This window comes from Paroedura picta, chromosome 7, assembly GCF_049243985.1.
Source record: "Paroedura picta isolate Pp20150507F chromosome 7, Ppicta_v3.0, whole genome shotgun sequence".
Lineage (NCBI taxonomy): Eukaryota > Metazoa > Chordata > Lepidosauria > Squamata > Gekkonidae > Paroedura > Paroedura picta.
In genome coordinates, this window is record NC_135375.1 from 73,922,739 (window position 1) to 73,948,098 (window position 25,360).

At 41.1% G+C, this 25,360-nt stretch overlaps 1 protein-coding gene across 4 annotated transcripts; it reads right to left on the reverse strand.

The window, feature by feature from the left end:
- Positions 1-1,810: 1,810 nt before the first annotated feature.
- SPATA6L (spermatogenesis associated 6 like) lies at positions 1,811-25,323 on the reverse strand. 4 transcript variants are annotated; one of them, XM_077344931.1, is made up of 13 exons: positions 25,118-25,323; positions 22,605-22,742; positions 21,668-21,716; positions 21,136-21,177; positions 16,502-16,626; positions 14,237-14,314; positions 12,534-12,800; positions 10,055-10,166; positions 7,993-8,036; positions 6,753-6,931; positions 4,789-4,882; positions 3,591-3,706; positions 1,811-2,351 (listed from the first exon to the last, which is right to left on the reverse strand). In XM_077344931.1, exons 1-12 carry the CDS (start codon positions 25,181-25,183, stop codon positions 3,605-3,607), a joined length of 1,296 nt encoding a protein of 431 aa, XP_077201046.1. In that variant the 5' UTR covers positions 25,184-25,323; the 3' UTR covers positions 1,811-2,351; positions 3,591-3,604. The 4 variants fall into 4 exon arrangements, with proteins under 4 accessions (XP_077201046.1, XP_077201048.1, XP_077201047.1 ...); XM_077344933.1 differs by having other exon boundaries at positions 23,993-25,264; XM_077344932.1 differs by having other exon boundaries at positions 23,966-25,264.
- Positions 25,324-25,360: the final 37 nt, after the last annotated feature.

Below are 25,360 nucleotides of genomic sequence, written 5' to 3' on the forward strand. Positions count from 1 at the left end.
GGTTCTTCACTCAGTTCTACATTCTGAGTGGCTATTGTACACAAAATTAAATTGGTATAGGTACTAGGTATAGTTAAATGAAGAAGAAAAAAGAGGAGAGAATGACTTATTTTGTGTCAAAAATGCTATATGTTACAACAGGCTGTGGAAAGCACTTGAAGTTATTTATTATTCATTCTGTATATTTTACCCCACTTTTCTCCCTTAATAGGGCCCTACGGTGGCTTATAAAACCATACTTCAAACAGTATTAAAATCCAGGGGGGGGGCAAAAAAATAAACAAGACACCCTAGGTTGATGTCCACCATGTCAATCTGACTACCAAAAACCACAGGCTATACTCTATAGATCCCTTAGGCTCATGCCCCAAGTGGGCTATACTTGGGCTAAAAACACCAGAAAAAAAACACTTAACCCAGAGTTCAAACTGGCAGGCATCTTCCCTCAGTTTCTCCTTCTGAGTGCAGTCCTGTTGGAGAAGACATTGAGGAAGGACCTTGGAGGAAACAGCTGGAGAGCAGATGAGATTTTGTTCCAGGATACCCTGAAAACAGCTTTTAAGAGCTACCTACAATGCCATCTTAAGGAGAGCTACACTCTTTTATATACATTGAGTACAACGGATTTAGAAGGGTATAACTCTGCTGAGGATTGCATGTTTATCCCTGAAGACTCTCTCTTGGTGGTGTAGTGGCTAAAGCATCAGACTAAGATCTGGAAAGCTTAGATTTAAATCCCCACTCAGACATGAAATGCAGGGTTGCCAATTTCCAGGTGGAGACTGGAGCTCTTCCAGAATTATAACTGATCTTCAGATGACAGAGATTGGTTCCACTGGGAAAAAATGGTTGCTTTGGATAGTGACCTCTATGGAATTATACAATGTTGAAGCCCCTACCCTATCAAAACTACCCTCCCCAGACTCTATCCCACAACTGCAGGAATTTTATAACCCCAGAAATTTACTTGGTGACCTTGCACCAATGACATAGTCTTAGCCTAAGTTACTTTACAGAATTGTTAAGAAGATAATGATGAGTGGACAACGTAGTAACCCACTTTGGTTTTGGTTTGGTGGAAAAATTGGGTTACATATAAACTAAATAAATGCAATTACCGTCAATAATCTGGCGATTAGGGATCTCAGATCCAGGTATGATAGGACTTCTGATTATCTACAATTGTCTTATTGTCCTTATATCCAATTAATTGTTTGCTTTGTTTTAAAAGTTAACACTGTATATCCTAGTTTTGCATCTTTTATAATGAAGGTTAAATTCTGGTTATTAGAATCTGTCTCAACATTCTAGTTCTTTTACCCCTACATCTAATTCCTAAACTCCAGGGTTCTCCTTGAGGACGGTTAATATTTCTACATGATGGCAGCTATATTTACTATAAAAAGATACTGGAAAAGATATCTGGTATTAGAAACCAGCTATCTTCTTCTATTCACAGAGAACCCACAAATCCTTGCTATGCCTGTGTGGCCACTTTTGAATTTTCAGAAAAGGTACTGGGAAAAATCACAAAATGGCTACCATAGTCAGTGGGGTGAATTACAAACTGGTTGTCATTAAAGTGTATTGACTCATAGAAGGCTGAAAGATTCTAAGGTAAATTTATCCTATGCCTCCATGCAGCCACAAAGGTGATACCCCCTAAGCTTTCTGGGAATATCTCCTGCATTCCCAACCCAGAAGCAAGCTAGGATTGGCATCATATTGGACACCCACAGTTTACCTATTGAGGATTTCTGTGTCACACAGTATACTGATGACATCTTACTGATAAGAGATACGAAAAGAAACCACAAAATTCTGAAAATTCTGTACTTTGCAATTTAATCTTGAACATATCCCCTTAGTAGGCCTTTAATTTTTGAAACTGGGAATCTTCCAAATACATGAGTGACATTTTGATGAAATTCAGAATATCACCCCCAATTATTAGTAACGCCATTCTTTTCAAAACCACTTCAGCTAAGCACAACCATATGTCATTGATGGAAAAAAACCCTTATTGGCATGAAAATTCCAAGAAGTTTTTCACAGAAAATACTTTCAGCAGCCAAAGCCCAAGTATGTATTATGACATCAACATTATTATTGCTTTAATCCTTATTAAGTTTACATGTTTGCAGTCTGAAGAAAATATATAAATCAGCCATTTAAACACTCTTTTTCAGCACAACCACAAAACACTGAGATTGGTTTTCAAACCAGTCTGAATATAACATCACACATAAAATAAATTCATCAATGAATCTGTTCTGGAATGAAGATTTGGCACTAGTAGGTCTTCTGTATCCCAAGGGTACTGTATAATCTCTGTGAAGGCATTATATTATCTGTGAGCAAAACAATGGACAAAATATTACAGCAAAATCATGCACTTAAACAATTTACTAGTTCTAATACGAGAGGGTGATGTTTTTGCATGAGTATACACTCAACAGTCAACCTTCTAAACTAGCGACCCCCAACCTGTGGGCTGCGGACCACATGTGGTCCGTCGACTAATTGGAGGTGGGCCGCGAAGGGCGCCTTCTCCCCCCCCCCTGCCCTTTACAACACACTTCGGGTGTCATTGTCTCCCATCACTCCCAGATGGGACTATCTCATTGCAGAGGAACAAGCTCAGGGTTCCCATTGATTTGTCATTGTCATGAGTTAAGATTTCCATGAAAATAAAATGTTCCTTATGTTCATTGTTGTGGCGTGTCTGTATCTTATTTTGAAGGGATGTTTAAACATTACCATAGCGATCAGAGAGCGTTAGGGCAGTGGTTGAGAGTAGAGGAGTAAACTCCCCCACACACACACACACACACCGGGCCTCAGTAAAATTGTCAAGCATTGAGAGGTCCCCGGTGATAAAAAGGTTGGGGACCACTGTTCTAAACAGATCTTTTCTGCAGCAGATTGCAAGATCTACTTTTCTGCTTTTATTTAAACATGCATATCTAAATCAGTTGGAGCCTGTGTACCTCTGCCACCATATGTGCATATTCAAAAGGATTCAGGAGCATGCCCAAGGGGAGGGGCAGTAGCTCAGTGGCTCCAGGGTGAGGCAAAAGTTTGCCAGGTCTAATTTCCCCTTTTATATTACAGGATTAATATTATGACCCTATCTGTTTGGACTGAACTCAGTAGAACTTAATTGCTTAGAACAGCAACATAATCCAAACTTGCCCTCTCACCCACTGAAGTTAACTTGAACCTCCAAGATTCCACGCTGGAGCCCCAGAAGGCAATCTGATCTAGTTTTCCTTAATCATGTGCTTTCCAGGGATGAAAGAATTATAATTATCTAAATAAAACAAAACTTGAACAACCTTAGTATTCCATAAAGTCACCTTCAATTGACTTTGAATCTTAGCTTGACCATGGAGTACCTACACATTCAAAAAATATAGCCGCCTGGGACATTTTTGTAGCGGTTTCTCTTACAAGCTTGTGCTCAGATGTTTGTAGCTTTTGTGGGTGGTTGTTTTGGTTGGTGGCAGGTTACCTTCCTTTTTAATATCTTCCGTACCTTCCTTTTAAACACTTTCTCTTAACTAAAAAAGGCTTTTAAAGCTGCATACCTTGCCAATGACAGCTATGAAGAGTATCTTTGTCCTAGTGAGTCACACAGTGGGGAAGATCTCAAAGAGACAGACCTTCTTTCAAGGACATCGTCAATCTCAGAATCAGTGGCTCCCTGCAAAACACTCATCCTGTTAGCTTGGTTGTTCATCATCATCAGCATTGAAAAATATGCCTGACTAAAAACAAATACATCAGAATAACGTTTGAGTCCAGTGGCACCTTTAGGATCAACAAAACTGTATTCACATATTTGCTTTCATGTCCACGCACACTTCTTCAGACATAACTCAAACTTTGTCCTGCTGTTTCAGACTAACACGGCTACCCATCTGAATCTTCTAACAAATACGTCAGGCATTCGAGGCTAATTAAAACGCCTTATCACTGCATGTTCAGGAAGAACTGATGTATGACACTTCTTCTGTCCTCTGCAGCTTTGTCGGTCACAGCACATTTCTATTAAGGTTCATTACGAGAATATCATTTTAGAGGGACAACAGCAAGTAGTGTCAGTTTGGGTTAACTCACATAGATCTGTGTCTCCCAGAATATTTGAAATTAGTGAGTTAAAGCAGGTTCTCATTCAAACAAAGCGTAACACTGACATAGAGACAGACATGAAACAAAAAACATACTATACATTCAGATGGGAAGAAAAAATGCTTTCATATTGTAAAAACCATCAGATCCACAGTTCCTTTAAAAGGGTCACTCGTCACGTAACAGTGTCACACTAGCACCTATACCAAAATAATATTGTACTTACTTTTAACCAGTTATTTATTAAAGGAAATGGGACTTTAAAATCTTTCTAATTTCTCTTATCAAAATTGCCCTCCATCTGATTTCCTATCTGCATGGTAAAAGATACAGTGAGGGAGAAAAGCAGATGGAAATAACCTTGACTGGAAAAACAGCCCAGGAGGAAAGGATTAAAGGACCTGCCTCCCCCCCCCCCCCCACACACACACACATACCCTTGAGCTATGATTAAATTCACAGCCTCTGTGATTACTTTGGGGATGGGGAGTAAGTTGTCAAGAGACCTAGGCTTTATGTTATATTTAAAGCTTTTTCTTTACCATACAGGTTACCTGCTAAGGGGGGCTAGATACATCAGGGGCCAGTGGGAAGGCAGCTGCTAAAACTTAAGCAACAACAGCAATAGTTCTTCTGAAAGTACATCATACTCACAAGAAATAGTCTCTGTTTGGCCTCCTCTGAGGTTAAAAGATTCCTCACTCTCTCATTAATTTCCTCCCAGGTGGCACTGGGGCTGGAGAACAACCTGAAAAATGTTAGATGATGAATCATTATATGTTTTTAATTACTTCACAGACAGCCCTGTCATGGAACTTAAGTAATGTCAAGCAAAAACTGGTTTAAACCTCAAATATCAAAAGGACATGAGGAGCATGGTAAAAATTTCTGAATGAAGGACCTGTGATGCACTTAGATGCCATCTATAATCGCAAAAAGCCACACTGGGATGCAAATGAAGGAACATGCCAAGATCCAAACAGCATCATGCATCTACCCAAGAGCTACGCACTATACATTCTTTCTTCCATTTAGGAGCTTATTGTGGTACACTAAGGGCTCCTTCTAAGGATCTCACAGAGTGAATTCAGGAAGAAGGAATATGCAATTGTTATGGGAAAGGGGGGTCATCAGCTCAACAGCTCCTTTTCCTGCAGGTGTCACATGTTTCTTCCTTTCTCCCAAAGCTTCTAGTCAAGAGGAACCCTTTGTGCACCACAAGAAATAACAGAAGGGAGAGGAAATCTGTAGTATGATCATGATCCTCAGAGTCACAGAAAAAAACTTCATTTTTAAATGTTTGAACCAAACCTGTACTTGCTTGCCATTTGGTTGAAGCAAAATGAGCAACCAAAATGCTAGAAGGATGCCAGTTTGGGGAGATGTTGGTTAAACTCCTATACACAGTTTTAACTGTAGGGTGGATAAAGAGGCTATTTATAGAGTTCTTTAGCAACAGAACTCCTTGAAATCCAGCAAAGATGACAACCCAAAAGCTTTCTCAGCCTCTGAACTCTATGCTGTACAGTACAGAACCAGGAGCAAACAGCCAGATTACTCTTCTTTGCAACTATCGACAACAAATGGCCCCAATCCACTTAGGAAGTCAACTTTTGCCAAAGCGCTGACCATGCATCTCAAAGTGCCTCTTTTGCAAGGCAATGACAAAGGGATTCAAATGTACGGAATTCTCTCTGATCTGCCGGCTATTTATATCACAAGGTCAGGATTGTTTATGGGACCTGCCTAGATCTCAGCTCATCTGTGTAGTTATTTTTCTTAATCTCCCTTGATCAGCATCATTGCATTGCATCCAGTCAGCATGAGACAGAAGGAACAAGAGGGATTGTGGCTAGGAAGGAACTCTCAGAATTAGCAGTCCTCTACAGAGTTCCTATCAAGTCTCACATAACAAGAGAGACAAATCTGCGTCATCTGCAGAGTACCTGGCATTCATATGCATATATGCTCCAATGGCCGGAGAAGCTACTGTTGCTGTCCCTTGCCTTCATCACTTCTCCCTAGAACCCATCATCTGTTTTTCTACCGGATGCCCCTCATGACCCTGGGGAGGAATGCACTATCCTAGTGGCTCTAGAAGGTTTCCCTCCATACAGACAGACAGGGCCATAAGGAAGCAGTCACTGTATGGCAGTAGGGAGGAAACCATCATTGTTATGGCAACAAGATGACACACCCTCAACATGGCCAGATTCAGCGAAGCTGCAGTCTCTGGTCTCATTGGTGAGATAACAAGAGAATGCTGCTGTTGGTTCATGTGAGGAAGCAGAGGGTCATCAGCTTTCTTCATTGCATAGCAGTATGGAGTAGTCGCCCATTGCCCTGATGACAGGTTCATCTGGCAACCATGAGAGGACATCTGCCTGTTGCCAGAGAAATCAGGCTGGTGGTTTCCTCACCACTCCTGTGCAATGACCACCATTTCCACCTCAGGTCAACCTGCTCAATCTTCTCCATTTGCCAATCCTGGTAATAATGAGGATGAGGAGCAGTAATCCCAGCAACTAGCACTCATTTTAATGGGCTCCTCTTCACAGGGGGTCCCTTGCTGGTGTGAGCCAGCACCAGCCAGCACTTAATGATCTGTTAGTGATAACCTCTGTTGGGAGGATTCCCATCTCTCATTCGGACTTAAGGACCGATAACAGGTTGGGGAGCTAAACGATGCTTTGTGATCAAATGCAGAACTGTTGTATGAGTAATCAAGAGGCCCCTCTGGTCCAAGAAATGATGAAACATGAACGGAGCTGCAGCAGTCATCTGGCTCTCTGATAACCTGTGAAACAAGGAAGAATTTTCCAGTAGTTAGAGCAAGGACACTGGAAGAATGGAACATGTCAGGTGTACATTTCATGTTTCCCAGAACAAGTTCTTCAGTTAAACCAGGCCTATAACACCCATTTGTAAACATATTCCAACTTCCAGTCATCAACAACCACTGTTCCAGGTACTCATTACAAAATCCTGGGCGCGTTAAAATCAGATGTGTGATGAGAGTTTCACGTTTGAAGCTTTCAGTAATTCTCAAAACTTAATTCTCAGGTATGTTGAGACTTGGTTCAGATCAGGACTATGGCATGAAGAGGGGCTTAATTGTGTTTCCACAATCTGTCACAGTCTCAGGAAGCTGCAGTTTGGTTTGCTGAGAAAAATCTGTGTACCAAGAGAACACAGAACTCAGCATATATCTGATTTTGACAGGACCCAGGGCAGACCCGGGAACTCCATAATTTGATATTGGGCTGTGAACGTACAGAGATGGAGGTCAAGAGCTGATTCACTGGATAGGGCAGTATATTAATCAAAGAAGTAGATTTTAAAAATAAATAAAGAGGAAGAAGACATTTTCTAAGGTAAACTGAACTACAGCCATTCAGGACTTTACTTCTTGAAAACTACTTGGCAGCTGCTTCTGTGCTCCTTCACTCCTGCATTTTGTACTAATTTCTAAACATTCTTCTATGGCAGAGCCTCATGGACAGTAGCCCAGTCTAAAGGGTAATCCCCTCCTCTCTGCCTGCCATTTTCCCAACATGTAATAGCCCTAGGAAGACCCAGCAACGCAGGCATTGCATGAAGCCAATCACCATTTTCTAGGAGAGACTGCAGCTGCCAAATCAAACCACTGAGTAAAAGGCACTCCCACTCATAGCTGCCCCCAGAGCTCTATTATCCACCTACAAAGTTCTCATTTTTCTTCTGTGATCATTTGCTAACTTCAGTCAGTATCATGACAGGCAACCAGTATCACCTATTGCCCTGCTAAGAATGGAATGTCATATATGTGAGCAACTTACTTACGAGCTATGATTTTATCAATGCAGCTTCTTACATTACCTTAGCTGCAGGACATGATGCTTTCCAGCTATCAAAAGATAAGGCTGAAATAAATAAAATTCATATTAAAGAATTAAAGTAATATTTCTATTGTAGTTATAAAATGTATAGCATGAGGCACTAGAACTAAGAAAATGAATGAATATTTATTTCCTTTCCATGGATATCCATCTTTCTTGCTCGGTTCATTTACAGCAACATTTTACAAAAATAATTTAGCAGCTTCTTTTTGAAATGGGACTTGCAGCAGCTCTTTACAAAGGTATTTCTACCTGTACCAGAAATCCATCATTCTTGTGCCAGGAAAGGGTCTAGGAGTAGAGCTGGAAGGGAAGTGAAGAGCCCTCTGGAGGCGGGTACCAGCAACCTATGAGGCTCTATAGATAAAGCACAATTTTTCTGAAGGGACTAAATGTTTAGCATTAGCCACAGACTCAACTAAAACTGCTAGACTCCACCTTGGGATGGCTCTTGCCTTCTCCTTCAGACCCAAATGGCTCCTAAGGTATGCAGCTAAAAAATGTTCCAGGTAAAAAAAGACTGGCCATGCCCATAGCAATAAACCCATTCAAGCATTTTTTTTCCTGGTCAGTTAACAACCTCTATATTATTAATGTTTGGCACAATACAAAGATGATCAATATATGAAATGCTTTTAGGTGGGATTTCCTTCTATATTTGTAGTGCCTTTGCCAAAGAACCATGGTGTATTCAAGATATTGGACGGTGATTCAGATAATCACTTTGGTTTCTCTCCATCTTGTGAAACAACACAGCAGAAAAAAACTCTGTTAATTAAAACTATGTAATTATCTGTTGTCACACTTTTCCAGGGACAAAATATACTGACATATATTTTAAGTTTCCTGGCCACACAGTCTGGAAAACCCACCACAGCCAGCATATTCTAACCTTATTTGGAAGACCACTTTCCTTAAGGAAGGAAGTAAACATATCGGCAAATTTCTTCTGCCTATACTGTGATTTTTAGATATTTATTTCACTCTGGGCACCAGAGTGAAGCCTTCAGGGAAAGAATTACAGTCTTTCCAAATTTGTACAGATCCAGAGATTTCTTTACTTTCGTAACTACTTATCCTCATGAACTGAAATGAAGAACTGAAATGAACTTAGAGCTGATCCTGCGTTGAGCAGGGGGTTGAACTAGATGGCCTGTATGGCCCCTTCCAACTCTTTCTTGGGTGCTGCCAGTGGAATCCCCCTCCATGCACTTGTTTTTCTGTTTCTCTTCTGGTTCCTGCCCTACTGGGAATACTTAAGTTAGCAAGGTCATGTGATTGTTGGAAGCTGAGATGGGGTGAAAAGGAGAAAAGGAAACATTTGAGGCTCTCTGTTGCTGACTTAGAAGTACTATTTTTCAACAAAAGTACTTTCAGTGTGAAATTCCAGTATGAAAGTCAGTCAGGATTAATGTTAAAAAAGAGAGATTGCACTTCCTGAAATTTGAAGATTCCAGATATTAAGGAGAACTGAAAAACTACAGAAAGGGCATTATCTCCAAATATAGCTGTTGTGAATGATCACTGAACTTTCTTTGATTAACTATTAATAATTTCACATCTATACTTCTTGCACTTCACAACATTTGACCCTGCTGTACACAACTTAGTTTTGCATTCCATATGTGTGTATGTATCTGCCATCCAAAGTTCCAGTCTACATAACTGATTAAGTAGGCTCTACTGCATAAAAGTAGAGAATTAAACACTGTTAATCTTTATGGTGCCATAAGATTCCTGTTCGATTTTGCTGCAGGAGCGTAATGCTGCTTGTTCTGTTTGTATCTGAAAAATTGAGGTTTGGCTCATAAAACCTTGTATCCTGGAAAATTTTGTTAGCCCTTTGGCATTTATTTCCAAGTCATAATACACACTTTGCTTTAATCTCATATCATATTTTGCATTCTAAGTAGATCAAGGGAGCAGAGGACATAAACTAATAATCCACAGATTATAAGAAGCAACAGGGTCCCATGGTATCATCAATGATATTATTAGTATTATTTCATTTTAGTCATCATCTACAACAGATCATGATGTACCTCGTTTCAACTGTGATTTGTGAGAATTCCTTGTTGGACTCATGTTTTGTCTTGCACTTCGATATGGAACTTGTGATGGAGTTTGTTCAACAAATGACTTAGAAGGGTCTACCTAAAAATTAGGAATACAAATGTAATACAATAACCATTCAAATAGAATGCAAACATCCACATGCAGTGAGACAAAGCAAAGTGTCATACATATTTCAGTCTTCATCAGGGCCTTACAGTGCAAACATAAACAGCACTATCACATTCCACTCAGACAGTAAAAAGCAAACTCCACAATAAAGAGCCAATAACACATATAGAAACATACAAAAACAACATTCTGATAGGCAATCAATTTCCTCATTCGAACCCTGTATATTTCTGTATGCTGTACTTTCAGAATTTGGCACTCATGGATGGAGGATTTATTTAACTGTTATTTCCAGGTGTGAGCAATGGAATTTGGGACATGGTGTATGCATTTGTCTTGTGGAATGTTTGATACATTTCAGCTATTTACTATCCGTTTGGGAGTGTAGTCACATGCGTGTATTGGTATTACTATTTTGACAAGGTGAGATGGGGTATGCAGTTCTACATATTTTTTGGTTTTGTAGCTTTATGTCTTTCAGATAATGTATTATATCCAAATGTGATTGATAGAATTGAAGCCAGTTTTTAAGATCATAATATTTTCCTTGAATAGATAATTCTTTTAAAATTATGATTGTTATTTATTCATTTATTGGTTTTAAACCCTTTTCTCATTAGAAAGTTTTAAATTTAGTAATCTTTCTGTCTTTAAGGCTTATGATTTTTTCACTGTGAGTAGGATGATTGTAATAATTATGCTTTTATGTACTTTGTGCACATAATTGAATTGGTCATGATATGAACATTGCATCATAATTTTGTATTTTCTTTGCCTTTTTATTTACTATATATTTATTCTTTGGGTCTTTTTCCTTTTTGTTCCTGCCCCAATTTGGCCTATGTAGTTAGGAAAAGAGAGATAGCACATAAAAAGATAGCACATTGAAAAAAGAAGATGAAAGGAAGTCACACTTCAAGGTAAATATGGTAGGGTTAGACTATCTCAGGTATCAACAAAGAAGTGTGAATATACATTTCCAGTTTAGGCTGTCCTGGTAACTTGGCAATTTCTTTTGTTATGATTACAAACTTGGTAAAACATTAACATTTTAAGTGTATATGTGTTTCAATTTGCTTCATATATCCTGCCGAAATCTGCAGAGATCTGGGACAACTCCTTTAAGAAATTTCACACAATGCACATGGCTAACAAAAAAATGCACATATACTTAAAGTGTTGAAAAATAGGAACAATGCGGCACAATGTCTGTCATTAAATGTATATTTACATGTACAGATAGTGAAATTCTAAGGCCTTTTATAACCATTGAAACTGCATGCCAAATCACTGTATACTGTTAGTTATGAAACAATCTTACAAAAATATTGTACAGATCCTGCAGAGTGCCAGAGCCTGTAAAGCTTTAACAGGCTGTGGCCTTAAAAGAAGAAATTGGTTCTTCCCCAGCAAGCTGAAGAGGAATCCACGGAACTACAGTATATTCCTCATGATACCAAAAGGCCGATACATCTGTAGCCTCTGAGAAGGATACAGTTTGCATGACTGGGATCTGCCAAGAGCTAGCAACCTCCAGGAACTTCAGGGGGGGTGAAGAAGAAGAAGAAGAAGAAGAAGAAGAAGAAGAAGAAGAAGAAGAAGAAGAAGAAGAAGAAGAAGAAGAAGAAGAAGAAGAAGAAGAAGAAGAAGAAGAAGAGTTGGTTCTTATATGCCGCTTTTCCCTACCCGAAGGAGGCTCAAAGCGGCTTACAGTCGCCTTCCCATTCCTCTCCCCACAACAGACACCCTGTGGGGTGGGTGAGGCTGAGAGAGCCCTGATATCACTGCTCGGTCAGAACAGCTTTATCAGTGCCGTGGCAAGCCCAAGGTCACCCAGCTGGCTGCATGTGGGGGAGCGCAGAATCGAACCTGGCATGCCAGATTAGAAGTCCGCATTCTTAACCACTACACCAAACTGGCTCTCAAACTGGCTCCCAAACTGGGTGGGGATTAGGCTAGTTATTTGACAGCAACACACAGTGCTGCAATGTCACTTTTAATAACATGTAGTTAATGACACTCTAGTCATAATTATCTGGGTGGTTGCTAGAGCATCATGGCAGTACGTGAGGTCACTTGTGGTTATGCGGAAGTGACACTGCAGCCTAGCAATGGTGCTCCCCCCACTCCCATTCTGCTTTCATTTGCAACAAACAGCAGTGGAAGACCAGATGTCAGGGGCAAGAGGTCTCCCGCTACAATGGTTCCCTGGACTCCCTACATCATACTGTTCCACCAAGACATTCTGATCACCTTTTACTAGATGAAGAAAATGCTGACTATACAGTTTATTTCTCTGAACAATTCCTAGAAGTTACTGCCACTCTCAAGACTTACATGTCTAACTACAAAAGGTGGCCTGGGATCTGATTCTGCTTTGAACTTCACAGACCTCAAGCTCAAAGGAGAGAGTTGCTGCTGACTGTCTTTGCCAAAATCATGGACATGTTTTGCTGGGCTTGGAGATGGCGAACGGGATCCTAAGGATCTTGTAAATCTCTTAGAGATGCTATTCCTCCTTGTTGTTCTACTTCGTACTGGTGAGATGGTCCTTCGCTGAGGTGATGCAGAGGTAACCCTTCGTAACTTGTTTTTGCTTCTGTCCTGAAAAATATAGTAATATTGACACTTGCTGTTTGGGGACTTAGCTACACAGGTGCCAGAGCACCTAAAATAAGTTGTACTCTAGCTCCACAACTCACACTTGAAAGAATGGGAAATTTTTGTTTCATTTCAAAGATTTTCTGCTTGCCTTACCATTAAATTACCCAAAGTGGTTTTTAATCCTAAAACTTTATTGGTCTTAAAGGTGCCACTGGACTCAAACTTTAATCATGTGATAAAATACAGTTCGAAAATATAATAAATTCCCATTATAAATATCTCATGTTATAACATCTTCAGTGAATGGTATCCCCATCTCAATAGAATGAATCCTACTGTACAAACCGTATATCCCACTGTTCTCTCCATTAATCAAATGAACAGAGTCATGACTAGCACTGGTTAAAGCTTGTTCATAAGTCAACGAGCAGAGCATAATAATAAGAGAGAGACTGTTTCCTTTAAAGAAATACCTACAGAGGTGTCCAGAGGACCAAAATGCTGAAACCATTATATACTATTGAAAACATTTTTTCTATAGGTAACCTTTGTTTAGCAACTGCCACCTGATTGTAAAGAGTATGTGAATTCTGTCAGACGAACCCAGAGTTGACTTGTAGAGATATGTCACATTAAGTTGGCCTTTACAAACAAGGACAAAGGGAAATCCACCCTTTGAAGTGAAAAGGCATGCATATCTCAGCAGTCAGTTACTATAATGTAACACAGCTGGACTGGAACTCTGACTATATTAGTACAGATGTGTGAAAAAAATGACTACTGGATCTTGGGGCCTAAATGATGGATCAATTTCAAATATCATTTCAGATAAATCTGAGAAAATGGCAGAATAACTGTATAATAAAACTGCTAAACCAATTCCATGTAATACAGAACACTCATCAAAACAGGAAGCCAAACTCTGGAAGCCAAACATTTCTTTCCCCATCAGCTCTTTTTCTATGACAACTTTTCAGATGTGGAATTCTATTTGGGGTAGTTAATAAGCAGAGTTCAAATACTCTGGCCACCTCATGAGAAGGAAGGACTCCCTGGAGAAGAGCCTAATGCTGGGAGTGATCGAGGGCAAAAGAAGAAGGAGACGACAGAGAATGAGGTGGCTGGATGGAGTCACTGAAGCAGTAGGTGCAAACTTAAATGGACTCCGGGGAATGGTAGAGGACAGGAAGGCCTGGAGGATCATTGTCCATGGGGTCGCAATGGATCGGACATGACTTTGCAACTAACAACAACAACAATAAGCAGAGTAACATTTGTAATATTTAAATAAATAAATAAGGAATCTAACTGGGTACAATATTAGTATGAATGATGTCTCATACCGAATGCACTGGCTTCATGAGGTGAGTGAGATTTGGATTTGATCAAACACAATTTCCCTCCATATCTGTGTCAGTCACAAAACAAATACTTACACAGTACCACCTTCTGGGTTGAAGTGGAAGTTCAGTAATGGTTGTCCTTGTGGAAAACTCTAGTTTTGGTGCAATGCCCTTAACAATTTGAAAAGAAGTAGAAATTAATCAAACAAAATGGCCAAACAGCAACAGCAGAGCAGACAACGGGACTTCTGTGGCTTAAAGGGATGTGTATTTCTTCCTTTCATCAAGTTTTGGTTTGAACGAACACCACTAAGTGACCATTTCTATAGAACCTCAGGGGAAATGAAATTGCCTGTTATAACAGAGATTAAAATCTAAACATTGCAATCCTAAACAGATGTATACCCCTCTGTCCACTGCAGTTAATAGACTTAGAAGGGTATAACTCTGCTTAGGAGGACACTTGTAGATACCTCCAATTGAAAGCTATACATGTAACGGCTGCACCAAAGTAATCATCCAAGGAATCATATAATTCCAACATCATCGTAGGAAATGTATACCTAATGAATAAATATTTCAATCATGCTAATCTAAGACACTAATAAACTATTCTTATTTTTAGCAAACACAAGAATGCATAACAGTGCAATGTCATACAAAGTTACTCCAGTCTAAGCTCATTGATTTGTCAAGTAAAATGCATAGGATAGTACTGATAATGTACTAAAGATAATCTGTCTTTGACCTATCTCACACACTCACTAAAATGCTACTATAGTGGTTCAAGCATGTGAATTACTTAAAAATATTCCACAATAATAAAAGAATGTTGAATTGCACATATCTACACTATCCGATGCCACATTAAAACCACTCCTACAATTCTGGAAGTAATGAAAAGTTATCTCCCGAAATTTCCAGAATGTTTTGGGAAGCAGAAAGGGAGAGAAAGCAAGCTAGCAACCTTTCAAAGGGACAAGACTCCACTGCAGCTATCCCATGGGCCTTTCAGGTTTTTAAAACTGCAAAGGGAAGAAAGCATGCACAGGACGTACCTTGCCAGATCCATTTTACAGCAGAAACCCCAAGCCATGACAGCAGCCAGGCTTGGGCTGGTGCTAAAAGAAGCACAGGAGGCTCCAGAAGCTTTCACGAGCTTCAAAAAACCTTGCAAAGCTCTGGAAACTCCTGAAGGCTCCTGGCAGTTCACAAAGCCTTCCAGGCCCACCCCAAGTTTTCACAGCATTGGCCCATGCCTCAGAGGCATACAGGAAGGCCCAGCAACCATTCTCCACCAGGTGGGCTATGCTAGAACAAGGGACAGCAGCTGAAACACAGTAGTTAAATCTCATAGCTATCTCCTTCCGTTTTCTTATTTATTACGCAGAACACCTAATAGCATGCTGTTAGCTTCCATTGGAATTTAAACTTTAATATAGTCTGCATTTTTGTGCATTTATTTCCAATATCTTTGAGGTTTTTTACAAGTCCACCACATATGAATTAAGGTTCTATCTACATCTTGACATTTCCAGCATTTTCCTTTGTAGTTTTTATGTCCTTTCTCAATGTCTTTTGAAATCGCATACCATCTAAAAAACATTTTGTACGAATTTTCTCTTAGTGTCTGGTTGAATGTAAATTTGATGCCTTTTTTCCATATGCATTCTCATTGTTGCATTGGTACCTGCTCTTTAAGGCTTTGCATCTACTTAATCATACATTTTTCACTTGTTCATTTTCTGTTTGTAGCTGGAGTAAACTCTCATATATTCCACTGCAGTAAATGCTCTTTTTGTTTTATAAGCAGTTGTTCAAATTCCGTCACATTCAGTACTCTTGATCTCCTTTGATCTTGAGACTAATTGATAATATATCAGCCGCGGAATGTTTACACCTTATTCTTTGATACCTTGCCAAGACTTGTTTTTCCTGAGTGTTTATCATCATGCCACAAACTTTTAAAAAATCATTTATTTTATTCTTATCGCAATGAGCTGCTATAGGGACATAAGCAAAGCGTTTGAGGGGCTCAGTAAATTCTGGCATGTAAACCCTATTCTCAAAAGTCCATCTCTGATTATGTGGCTGCTTTCTTGTGCTATGATCTTTTAGTTGATTTCTTAATTCATAAATAATTGTGTAGGCCTTCATCAAGATCTGCTGATTTTAATTTTACTATTCTTTGTCTTGGGTTTTAATCCTGTCCACAATGCAGACCAGACCTGCTGCTTGGTAATATACTCCTATATCTGGAACTGCAAAACTTCCTCTTTTTTCTCATCTTGTAATATTTTGAAACTTATTATTGAAAGCTCCAAGAAGAGAAAAAAAAAACATTCTGCAACAACTTACTGGGAAAGTTGGATGTGTTTTCATCAATAACTCCCTGTCTACACCAGGATACACAGGAGTCAGCTTGGGCTCTGGAAACAGAAAATCTCGAGTATTCACTTCATAAAATGCTAGTTCTTCTTCCTCTAAAAGACAAAAGATGCAACCTCTTTATATTTTCACATAAAAGGATTAGTCCTTTTGCCCTCCAAGAAATATTCTGCCAAGTTGAAACTTGTAGTAACTAACATTATCCATCTTGGGCATTCGTTGTCACACAGATACACTTCAAGGAATTTGAACAGTCTTAGCCCATCATTATCCCAAAAGCCTTGTGGCACCTTACGTTTCAAGGGCTTACAGACCATCAGATGCTCACTGTTAATGGGACTGTGGGAGAACTAGCCCTAGGAGCAGTTGTGCCTCACAGAGCACATTGCTCCTGGTGGACGTAGCCGATCCTGGCTGAGCTCACTTCTCCTGCAATCCGGTTCAAAGTGGGCTACAGTAGAATCAAGCCTGGACTTCTGTGCCATGTAGAACACACTGCTCCTGCTGGCACAGCTGATCATGGCTGGGCTCAGTTCTCCTGAAATCTAGTTTAAACTGGACTGCAGGAAAAGCCAGCCCCAGGAGCTGCTGTGTGTGGCACAGTACATTGCTCCACAGCACAGGGGATCCTCATGGGTCAACCTGTTCCCACCTTTCCACTGTTTCTACAGCTACCCAGTAATTCTGAATATATCCAGGATTTTTTCAGGAATTTATTTTCAGTTTTCCCGAGAAAACCCAGATACATTTGGGATGCAGAGAGCCAGTTTGGTGTAGTGGTTAGGAGTGCGGACTTGTAATCTGGCATGCCAGGTTCGATTCTGCGCTCCCCCACATGCAACCAGCTGGGTGACCTTGGGCTCGCCACGGCACTGATAAAACTGTTCTGACCGAGCAGTGATATCAGGGCTCTCTCAGCCTCACCCACCCCACAGGGTGTCTGTTGTGGGGGGAGGAATGGGAAGGCGACTGTAAGCCGCTTTGAGCCTCCTTCGGGTAGGGAAAAGCGGCATATAAGAACCAACTCTTCTTCTTCTTCTTCTTCTAGATTTTCGACTCGGGTAAAACCAAATGAACATCCCTGGTTAGAGTGTCAGGGTTGAATCCCTACTTTGCCATAGATGCTGGCTGGGTGACCTTGGGCCAGTCACATACATTATATACTTGGATTCTCAAAAGGCTTTTGACAACATACCTCCTGACTAAGCAGTCATGGGACAGGAATGCATGTTCTCTTATGGATTAAAAACTGTTTAAATGACAGGAAGCAAAGGGGAGGAATAAACATACAGTTCTTACAATGGAGGAAAAGAATCAGTGGGTAGAGCCAGTTTGGTGTAGTGGTTAGGAGTGCGGACTTCTAATCTGGCATGCCGGGTTCGATTCTGCACTCCCCCACATGCAGCCAGCTGGGTGACCTTGGGCTCGCCACGGCACTGATAAAACTGTTCTGACTGAGCAGTGATATCAGGGCTCTCTCAGCCTTACCCACCTCACAGGGTGTCTGTTGTGGGGAGAGGAAAGGGAAGGCGACTGTAAGCCGCTTTGAGCCTCCTTCGGGTAGGGAAAAGCGGCATATAAGAACCAACTCTTCTTCTTCTTCTTCTTCTTCTTCTTTCACAAGGATCAGTATTGGTACTAGTACTATTTAATTTACAAATTGTGATCTAGAACTAGGGCTGAGTAGTGTAGTGGCCCAATGTGCAGATGACACAAAATGATTCAAGATTGTGAAAACCAAGGCTGACTGTGAAGAGCTCCAAGAGGGCCTCCACAACAGGGTGAGTGGGCAACAATGTGGCAAATGAAGACCTTAATAAAAATTATTTGACTTTGATAAACTGGAATCATTTTGTATATTGATCTTCACAAAAAAAAAATAATAAAGACTGAATCCCTAAATAGTGAAAGAACCATCCAAACATTTCTCTTCCCTTAGAATCCCCCAAGAGCTTTATGATCTATGGATCAACATCTGCTCAGGATCCCTGGGCTGAAGTTTGCCTAGGCCCCAGACTGATGGAATGAGCTCCAGGGAGAGATCAGAGCCCTGCAGGACCTTAGTCAGTTCTGCCCACAATCACTACCGAAAGAGCTGGCTTCACTGGGAGGAGGAGGAGGTGAAGCCAGAAGTAAAGCTACCTGCTAGAGGACTCCGTTGTCTGGAAATTTTAGAGGGGGTCATTTGCATATTAGAATTATTTAAAAATTTAAAAATGTAGATTTAACTGTTGTCACCCACCCTGAGCATTTCAGAAGGGTGAGTTAAAAGTTACTATTGTTATTGTTATTAGTGCAAATGAAACCTGCAGAAGCCAAACATTAATATCATACTGCTAGATCAATTAATAGTCAGAAATTCTAAATAATCTTATGGGACATCGTTAAGAAGAAGAGAGATTGTTCTTATATGCAGCTTTTCTCTACATAAACGAGTCTCAAACTGGCTAACAATTGCCTTTCCTTTCCTCTCCCCACAACATACACCCTATGAGGTAGGTGAGGCTGAAAGAGCCCTGATACTACTGCTCAGTCAGAACAGCTTTATCAGTGCTGTGGTGACCCCAAGGACACCCAGCTGGCTGCATGTGGGGGAGCGCAGAATCAAACCCAGATCGCCAGATTAGAAGTCCGCACTCCTAACCACTACACCAAACTGGACTAGTATCTATGTAAATCAGAAGAATCTATCACAGAGCAATGCAAATGCAAATGAATAAAAATATATTTGAGTTTGGCCTAATGCAGTAAATAAAACTAAAAAATAACTGGGGAATTTAAAAACTATTTCCAATGAAGATTAAGAAGAATCACAGAAGAGCTACCTCCAGTTATCCGAAAGCTACTACCAACTGCTAATTGCTCTTGCATAGAGGCTCTACAACTTTCCTAAGCAAATTTCTATCTTTGAGCTGTTCTTAATATCTGGAATATTCCATTCAACATATTCAACATTTAGATCTACCTACATGTAAGCATTGGAGGGAGGGGGGTTGTCCTGTCCTTAGTGCATGATTTTTGCTTGTAACTGTCTTCAAGTCATCCTTTCTACTTTCTGTCTTCAAGTCACCCTTTCCACAATGACCTGACTGATAAGGAGCACAGCATACTAGTATGGTACAGTAGCTAGAATACTGGACTATGACCAAATAGCTTCAAACTCCCATTCAATCATGAAACTCACTGATTGATTGTCTGGCAGTATTTTTCAGTTCTACCTACCTCACAGGGTTGTTGTGAAGATAAAATGGGAGGGGCACCTGATGAACATTGTTGAGCTCCCAGCTGGAAGGCATAATAAGAATGGATCTATCTGGCCTTGCAAATCTTGTGCTTTATGCAGAATTCTGGGATATGTTTTTAACATACATAGTCACTTCACCCAGACATCCACTCAGGCCTCATAATTCCTCTGAATCAATTGAGAAGGACACTAGCACACCAACAGGGATGAGCATGAATATGGTTTAGTCTGTGGTTTATGGCTAGCCTGGATCGCAAACCATGAACCATCACAAACTTTTAGAGGCTAAACAAACTGGTTCCATTCATGAGGTTCAAGACACACTACAACATGTGCCCCCCCGACAGGCCAGAGACACCAAACTCACACAGGATCTCCAACTGACTTTCCTCAACCTGCATTCCAAGTTTGGTGAGGATTGGATTTATGGAGACTGACTTTCTGCCTCCCCCCCCCAAAAGGTGCCTCCAGATTCAACTCTACATGCCTTTCAAGTGTTATTGCTTTGAAGTTTGCTAAACATTTAGAATGAGCAGAGTTAGTCTTTTTGGAAATGTATCAATTCGCAAACCACCATTAACAGCTTGAAAGTTCACAGAAAGTCTGGCCTGGTTGACCTGCCACAAAATTCACTTAGTGAACCACAGACTAGCCAAAATGTGTCACAAACTCTAGTTCATGAATAGGTTTGTTCACATCACCTACACACTAACACCCTCCTGTGTATGCCCATTGCAGAGGAAGATCAGTAATGTAGGAAAGGGGTAGAGAGGTTTTTCTGCCACTTCTGAACTTTTTATTGAAGTTCACAAGATACATTTATGTTTTCCAAAATTTAGTTTGAAAACCTCCAGAGTAAGTCTCTCTTCTTGCAGACTTCCTTTTAAATGCCTGAAAATGGTCAATATGCCCTATTCTTTTCCTCATGACTAGGCTTGGCTTTACCAGCACTTTTCCACTTTTCTTCTCAGCTCTAACCAAAGGAACTTTCCAGTGTGCCGACTTGCAATGAGGTATGCTGCACAACACTTATCCAATGACCTAAAGAAGGCTTATTCTGCCACCCTGTGTTCAGTTATCAGAAAGCCACATACATACACACAAAATGTACACATAGCCAACTATATTTGCAACATAAACTCTTAAGCATGGAGACCTATGATCCTATTTTGTTCAAAAAATAACTACCTAATTTTTACTAAGACCTCCTCTTCTTCATATGTGGTAACTAATATTGATGTAAAATGGGAATATTGGAGGTGAGGGCAGGGGGAATAAATTTCCAATATCATCATAAGATAGTCCCTCCTTCATGATCAAGTTTGTGGCAGTTTTAAATAATATTGCTTTCCTCACTTACCTGTAGGTATCAGTTCAGATAACCGAAATTTTGTCACATTTTCTGAAAGAAGATGAATGAACAATGTTATTCATAACAGCTGAAGAGGTATTTTGCATTTAAAATATATTTTCAGCAAACAAATGGCCAGGTTTCCAGAACTAATAATACACACACAATTTAAATTTGCCTGAGAACAACAAAACAGAGAATCTTGTTTCTTTCACTTCTCCCCTCCTGCATGTCCTATATTTTCGCTTACTGAGATCCAGGGACAACCATAAATGTAAGACCATTTGGTTGGGAAAAATGAATAAAACTACCTAAGCTATTCTGGTGAAACTGGATACCTTGCCCTTTTCTTACTGATCACGTATTCCCAACTTGTTATTGCAGTGGGACAGAAGATGGCCTCTGAAATAACCCATAACTCACATACAACACAGAAAGTTTTCTCTTAAGTGCACAGAAAACTGATGAGGAGAAATGCACAGGATAGACCAATGCATATCAGGGATAACAAGAGACCCAAGAATACTGTTTAGAGACTTACTTTCTAGCTGTTCTACTACATCAACAGGATCTGAAGCTTTTTCAAAGACCTACATAAGCAAGGCAAAATAATGTAATATTAAAAACATTATCTTAAGCAGAAATCTTTCTTCAATAAGAAATTGTTTTCCTTTAATTAATAAAGTGATATGACTCTTTTAATCTAAGTGTTTTTTGAGATAGTAAAGGAATATAACTTATTATTCAATAAATAAAATAAGATGTATTAGAAGGAAATGCCTTCTTTAATATTTTCTTTATCAGATTAGCACAGTTGAAGTATAGGCCTCCGTGTTATTTTTAGTATATTCACTTGTCACTTAAAATTTGCTTTCTTCAATTTATTGACTGAAGGTTGATCTGACTAAACCAAATAAAAGTTGTCATCCTAAAAAATAACACTTGCAATCCTAAAAAATAACACTTGCAAGAAATGACCACTCAGCATTGTCAGGTTCAGAATTTCAGCAAAATCAAGCCACAATTGAATAAATCCAGAGCAAATGATCTGTGGTATACACCTAAGCAGAGTGAAACTCTTTTAAGTCCATTGAAATCAGGGGGTTAAGAAGGGCATAACTCAGAATTGTAAAATTAATATCCTTTAGAAGCTTAGAGTATCATCTGATTGGTTGATAAAGATAACTCTGGAGTTGAAATATTTAGCCATAGCTTTCAACAGAGCTCATACTGACATGCCTGCAATGCAAGAAACAATTCACAGGCAATTTTCCTGTGGAAACTGTAAACAGAATATTCAAAACCCACTCCTTTTTGACATTCATTCTATGCAGATATGCATGTCTTGCTTGTCAATTGCTCAGGGGGCATCTGGCAGGCCACTGGTGCAGACAGAACTCTGGGACTTTGGTCTGACCCTGCTGAACAGTGCCTGTGTTAAAAGAAAAATGTCAAGATTAAAATCTTTAACAGGTTACCTTCTCAAACCACATTTTCTCATGAAACAAGAGGGGAAAAATTGGAGGAAAGCAATCAGACTCCTTGCTCTGACCCAGAAGGCAAACTGTAAGATAGACATCATTCTTCTCTGTCAAATATACACCAGGACAAGAGACCTAGGAAGACAAGAGAAAGATTACAGCAGTTAGAAGGAGGGGGATATGTCACATAGCTTGCCATCAACCGCAAAACATTTATTTATTTATTTATTTATTTATTTAAGATACTTATATGATCTCAAAAAAAGCTGAATGGACAATTGGAGAACTACACCTATCACAGAGCTAGGAATCACATAGACACATACTCAGACACTATATGTTATGAAGCAGGCTACAAGACAGATAATATATTTAGGGATCCCTTCTGACTACTACTGTGTATTGTGCTGTCATCTGGCATGCTGGGTTCGATTCTGCACTCCCCCACATGCAGCCAGCTGGGTGACCTTGGGCTCGCCACGGCACTGATAAAGCTGTTCTGACTGAGCAGTAACATCAGGGCTCTCTCAGCCTCACCCACCTCACAGGGTGTCTGTTTTGGGGAGAGGAATGGGAAAGCGACTGTAAGCCGCTTTGAGATTCCTTCGGGTAGAGAAAAGCGGCATATAAGAACCAACTCTTCTTCTTCTTCTTCTTCTACATCAGTGGTCCCCAACCTGCGGTCCACGGCCCGTTGCCGGGCTGCGTGGGCGCAATGCACGGGCGTGGCCGTCGCCCTGCCGGTCCCCAGCCAAAAAAAGGTTGGGGACCACTGTTCTACATGATGGTCAGATCCAGTTCAATGCTTGAGACGCATGCCATCAGATTTCCATACCTCAGGCTATATGATGCTATACATATTTTTTTCTTTTATCAGTGATTTTTTGGGCAACCATCCACATACCTTTGTTCACAAGTCTTGTGAGATGATAGGTATCTTTAGAGGTCCAGATGTGTAACAAAAGGTTGCCTTTGCCGGTTGCAATTGCTTTTCAAGAACAGGTTGGAATAAGCAAACTTCCGGGTTAAAAGGGGCAATCATACAGCAAAGAGAGCCTCTGGATGTTTGCAGAGCGCCAAGATCACCTGCATATCTGATTTGGAGATAGGCAGGGATTCCAAATCTCGATGCTGTTTTGGGGCACGTTTGAGCTCTGTCATGTATCTTTTTGGAAATCACCTACACGCATATCCAAATTCTCCCCCTGCCATAAGGCCAATTATGTGGTGGAGGCATTACAAACTGGGCACTGGGAAGACACGTGGGGTAAGCGTGTCAAACAGACGACCTTCCGGCTTCCCGTCTGCGATTCCCGCCGGGGGTCTTACACCCTCCCTTCCCTGGCCGTCCCGCTCACCGCATGGATCTGCAGCTCCACCACTACCTTCAGCGGCATCCCTGCCCTCGGCCGCTTCGCCCGCCCGCGCTCGCGCACCTGTCCTGGGGAAAGCGTCCTGTTGCCGTGGGAACGCCAACGTTCTAACGCGCCTAGCGCGGGGGAGGGCCGAGGGGAAGGGAGGGGCGATTTCAAAGGCCCGAGTGATTCGCGCCGAACCCGAAGCAAGTCCGGAATGGCACGCACGGCTCCGCTGGGAGCGTCCGTTTTACATGGGGGCGGGGGAGCACACCAGGGTCCGCGTGCAAGTGAGTTTGGGCATTAGGGGAGATCTGATGCGGCAATTCAGTGAGCGCAATTCGTGGCACATCGTGGTGTGTGGGGGCGCTTGCTGGGAACAGAAGCACGTGGCTCACTAGATGCGGAGTCAAAACAAAGTTTTACTCCGTGGCACCCAGAAGACCAACGAAGTGTCATTCGAGCTGCAAGCTTCCGTGTGCAAGCACCCCTCCTGATATAACGACGCAGACGTTCCTCAACCAGATGCCTGCGGGGAGGGGGGCCGGTCTCCAGGAAGGCTTCGCTGCAGTTCAGAGGCATATTTACTGGGCAATTGTCGTAGGGCTGAGGCAGTTATCAGAATCTTGTAAATGGCCGCCAATCAGTAACCAAATCCAAGAGTTAAGGAACAGAAGTTTTGAGTTGAGGGGTGGCCCCAAGGGCGACAAGTTTAACTCCGGGTGCAAACAGGAACTGCGAGGATGTGCAGCCTAGGCTCCGGCTACATTGGAAACAGCTTTCCGGTGAGGTTAATAAGAATACAGATGTATAAGTAACCAGGCTATAAATACAGCTAAGATTACCACAGCACATTTAGTAAAACATTTAGGCATACAGATGATGATGTTGTCCCACAGACCACAGATGTGGGAGCTGAGTGCTTCTGAACTTTTGCCAAACCATCCTGGTAATCCACACACCCCGCAGCTCTCTCTAGCTATGTGCAATGGTTGAGGACATTCTGTTTCTTCATAGCTGAAGAAGTGTGATTGCGCGTGAAAGCTTATATATATATCTTGAATAAAGCTCTGTTGGTCTCTCTGGAAGGTGCCACTGAACTCGAACTTTGTTCTGCTGCTTCCAACCAACAGGGCGACCCCACCTGACGCTAACCTTCCGCGATGTTTCCTGCAGCGCCAAATACCGAGTCCCTTTTATACGTCTCAACGCTAGTGCCATTCCCTAAGAAGGACTGCATTTTAACAAGCCACCATTTAAGTGAATAATCCGGTTAACGCGCGGCTCATCGGTAGGACTCCAGCCCTGCAGAGGACCCCAGCGTGACCGTCGCGCAGCCGCACCAGCGCCTCCCCGTCTCTTAGCGACCTCGCGGCCCGCACTGTTATGGTCACGTGA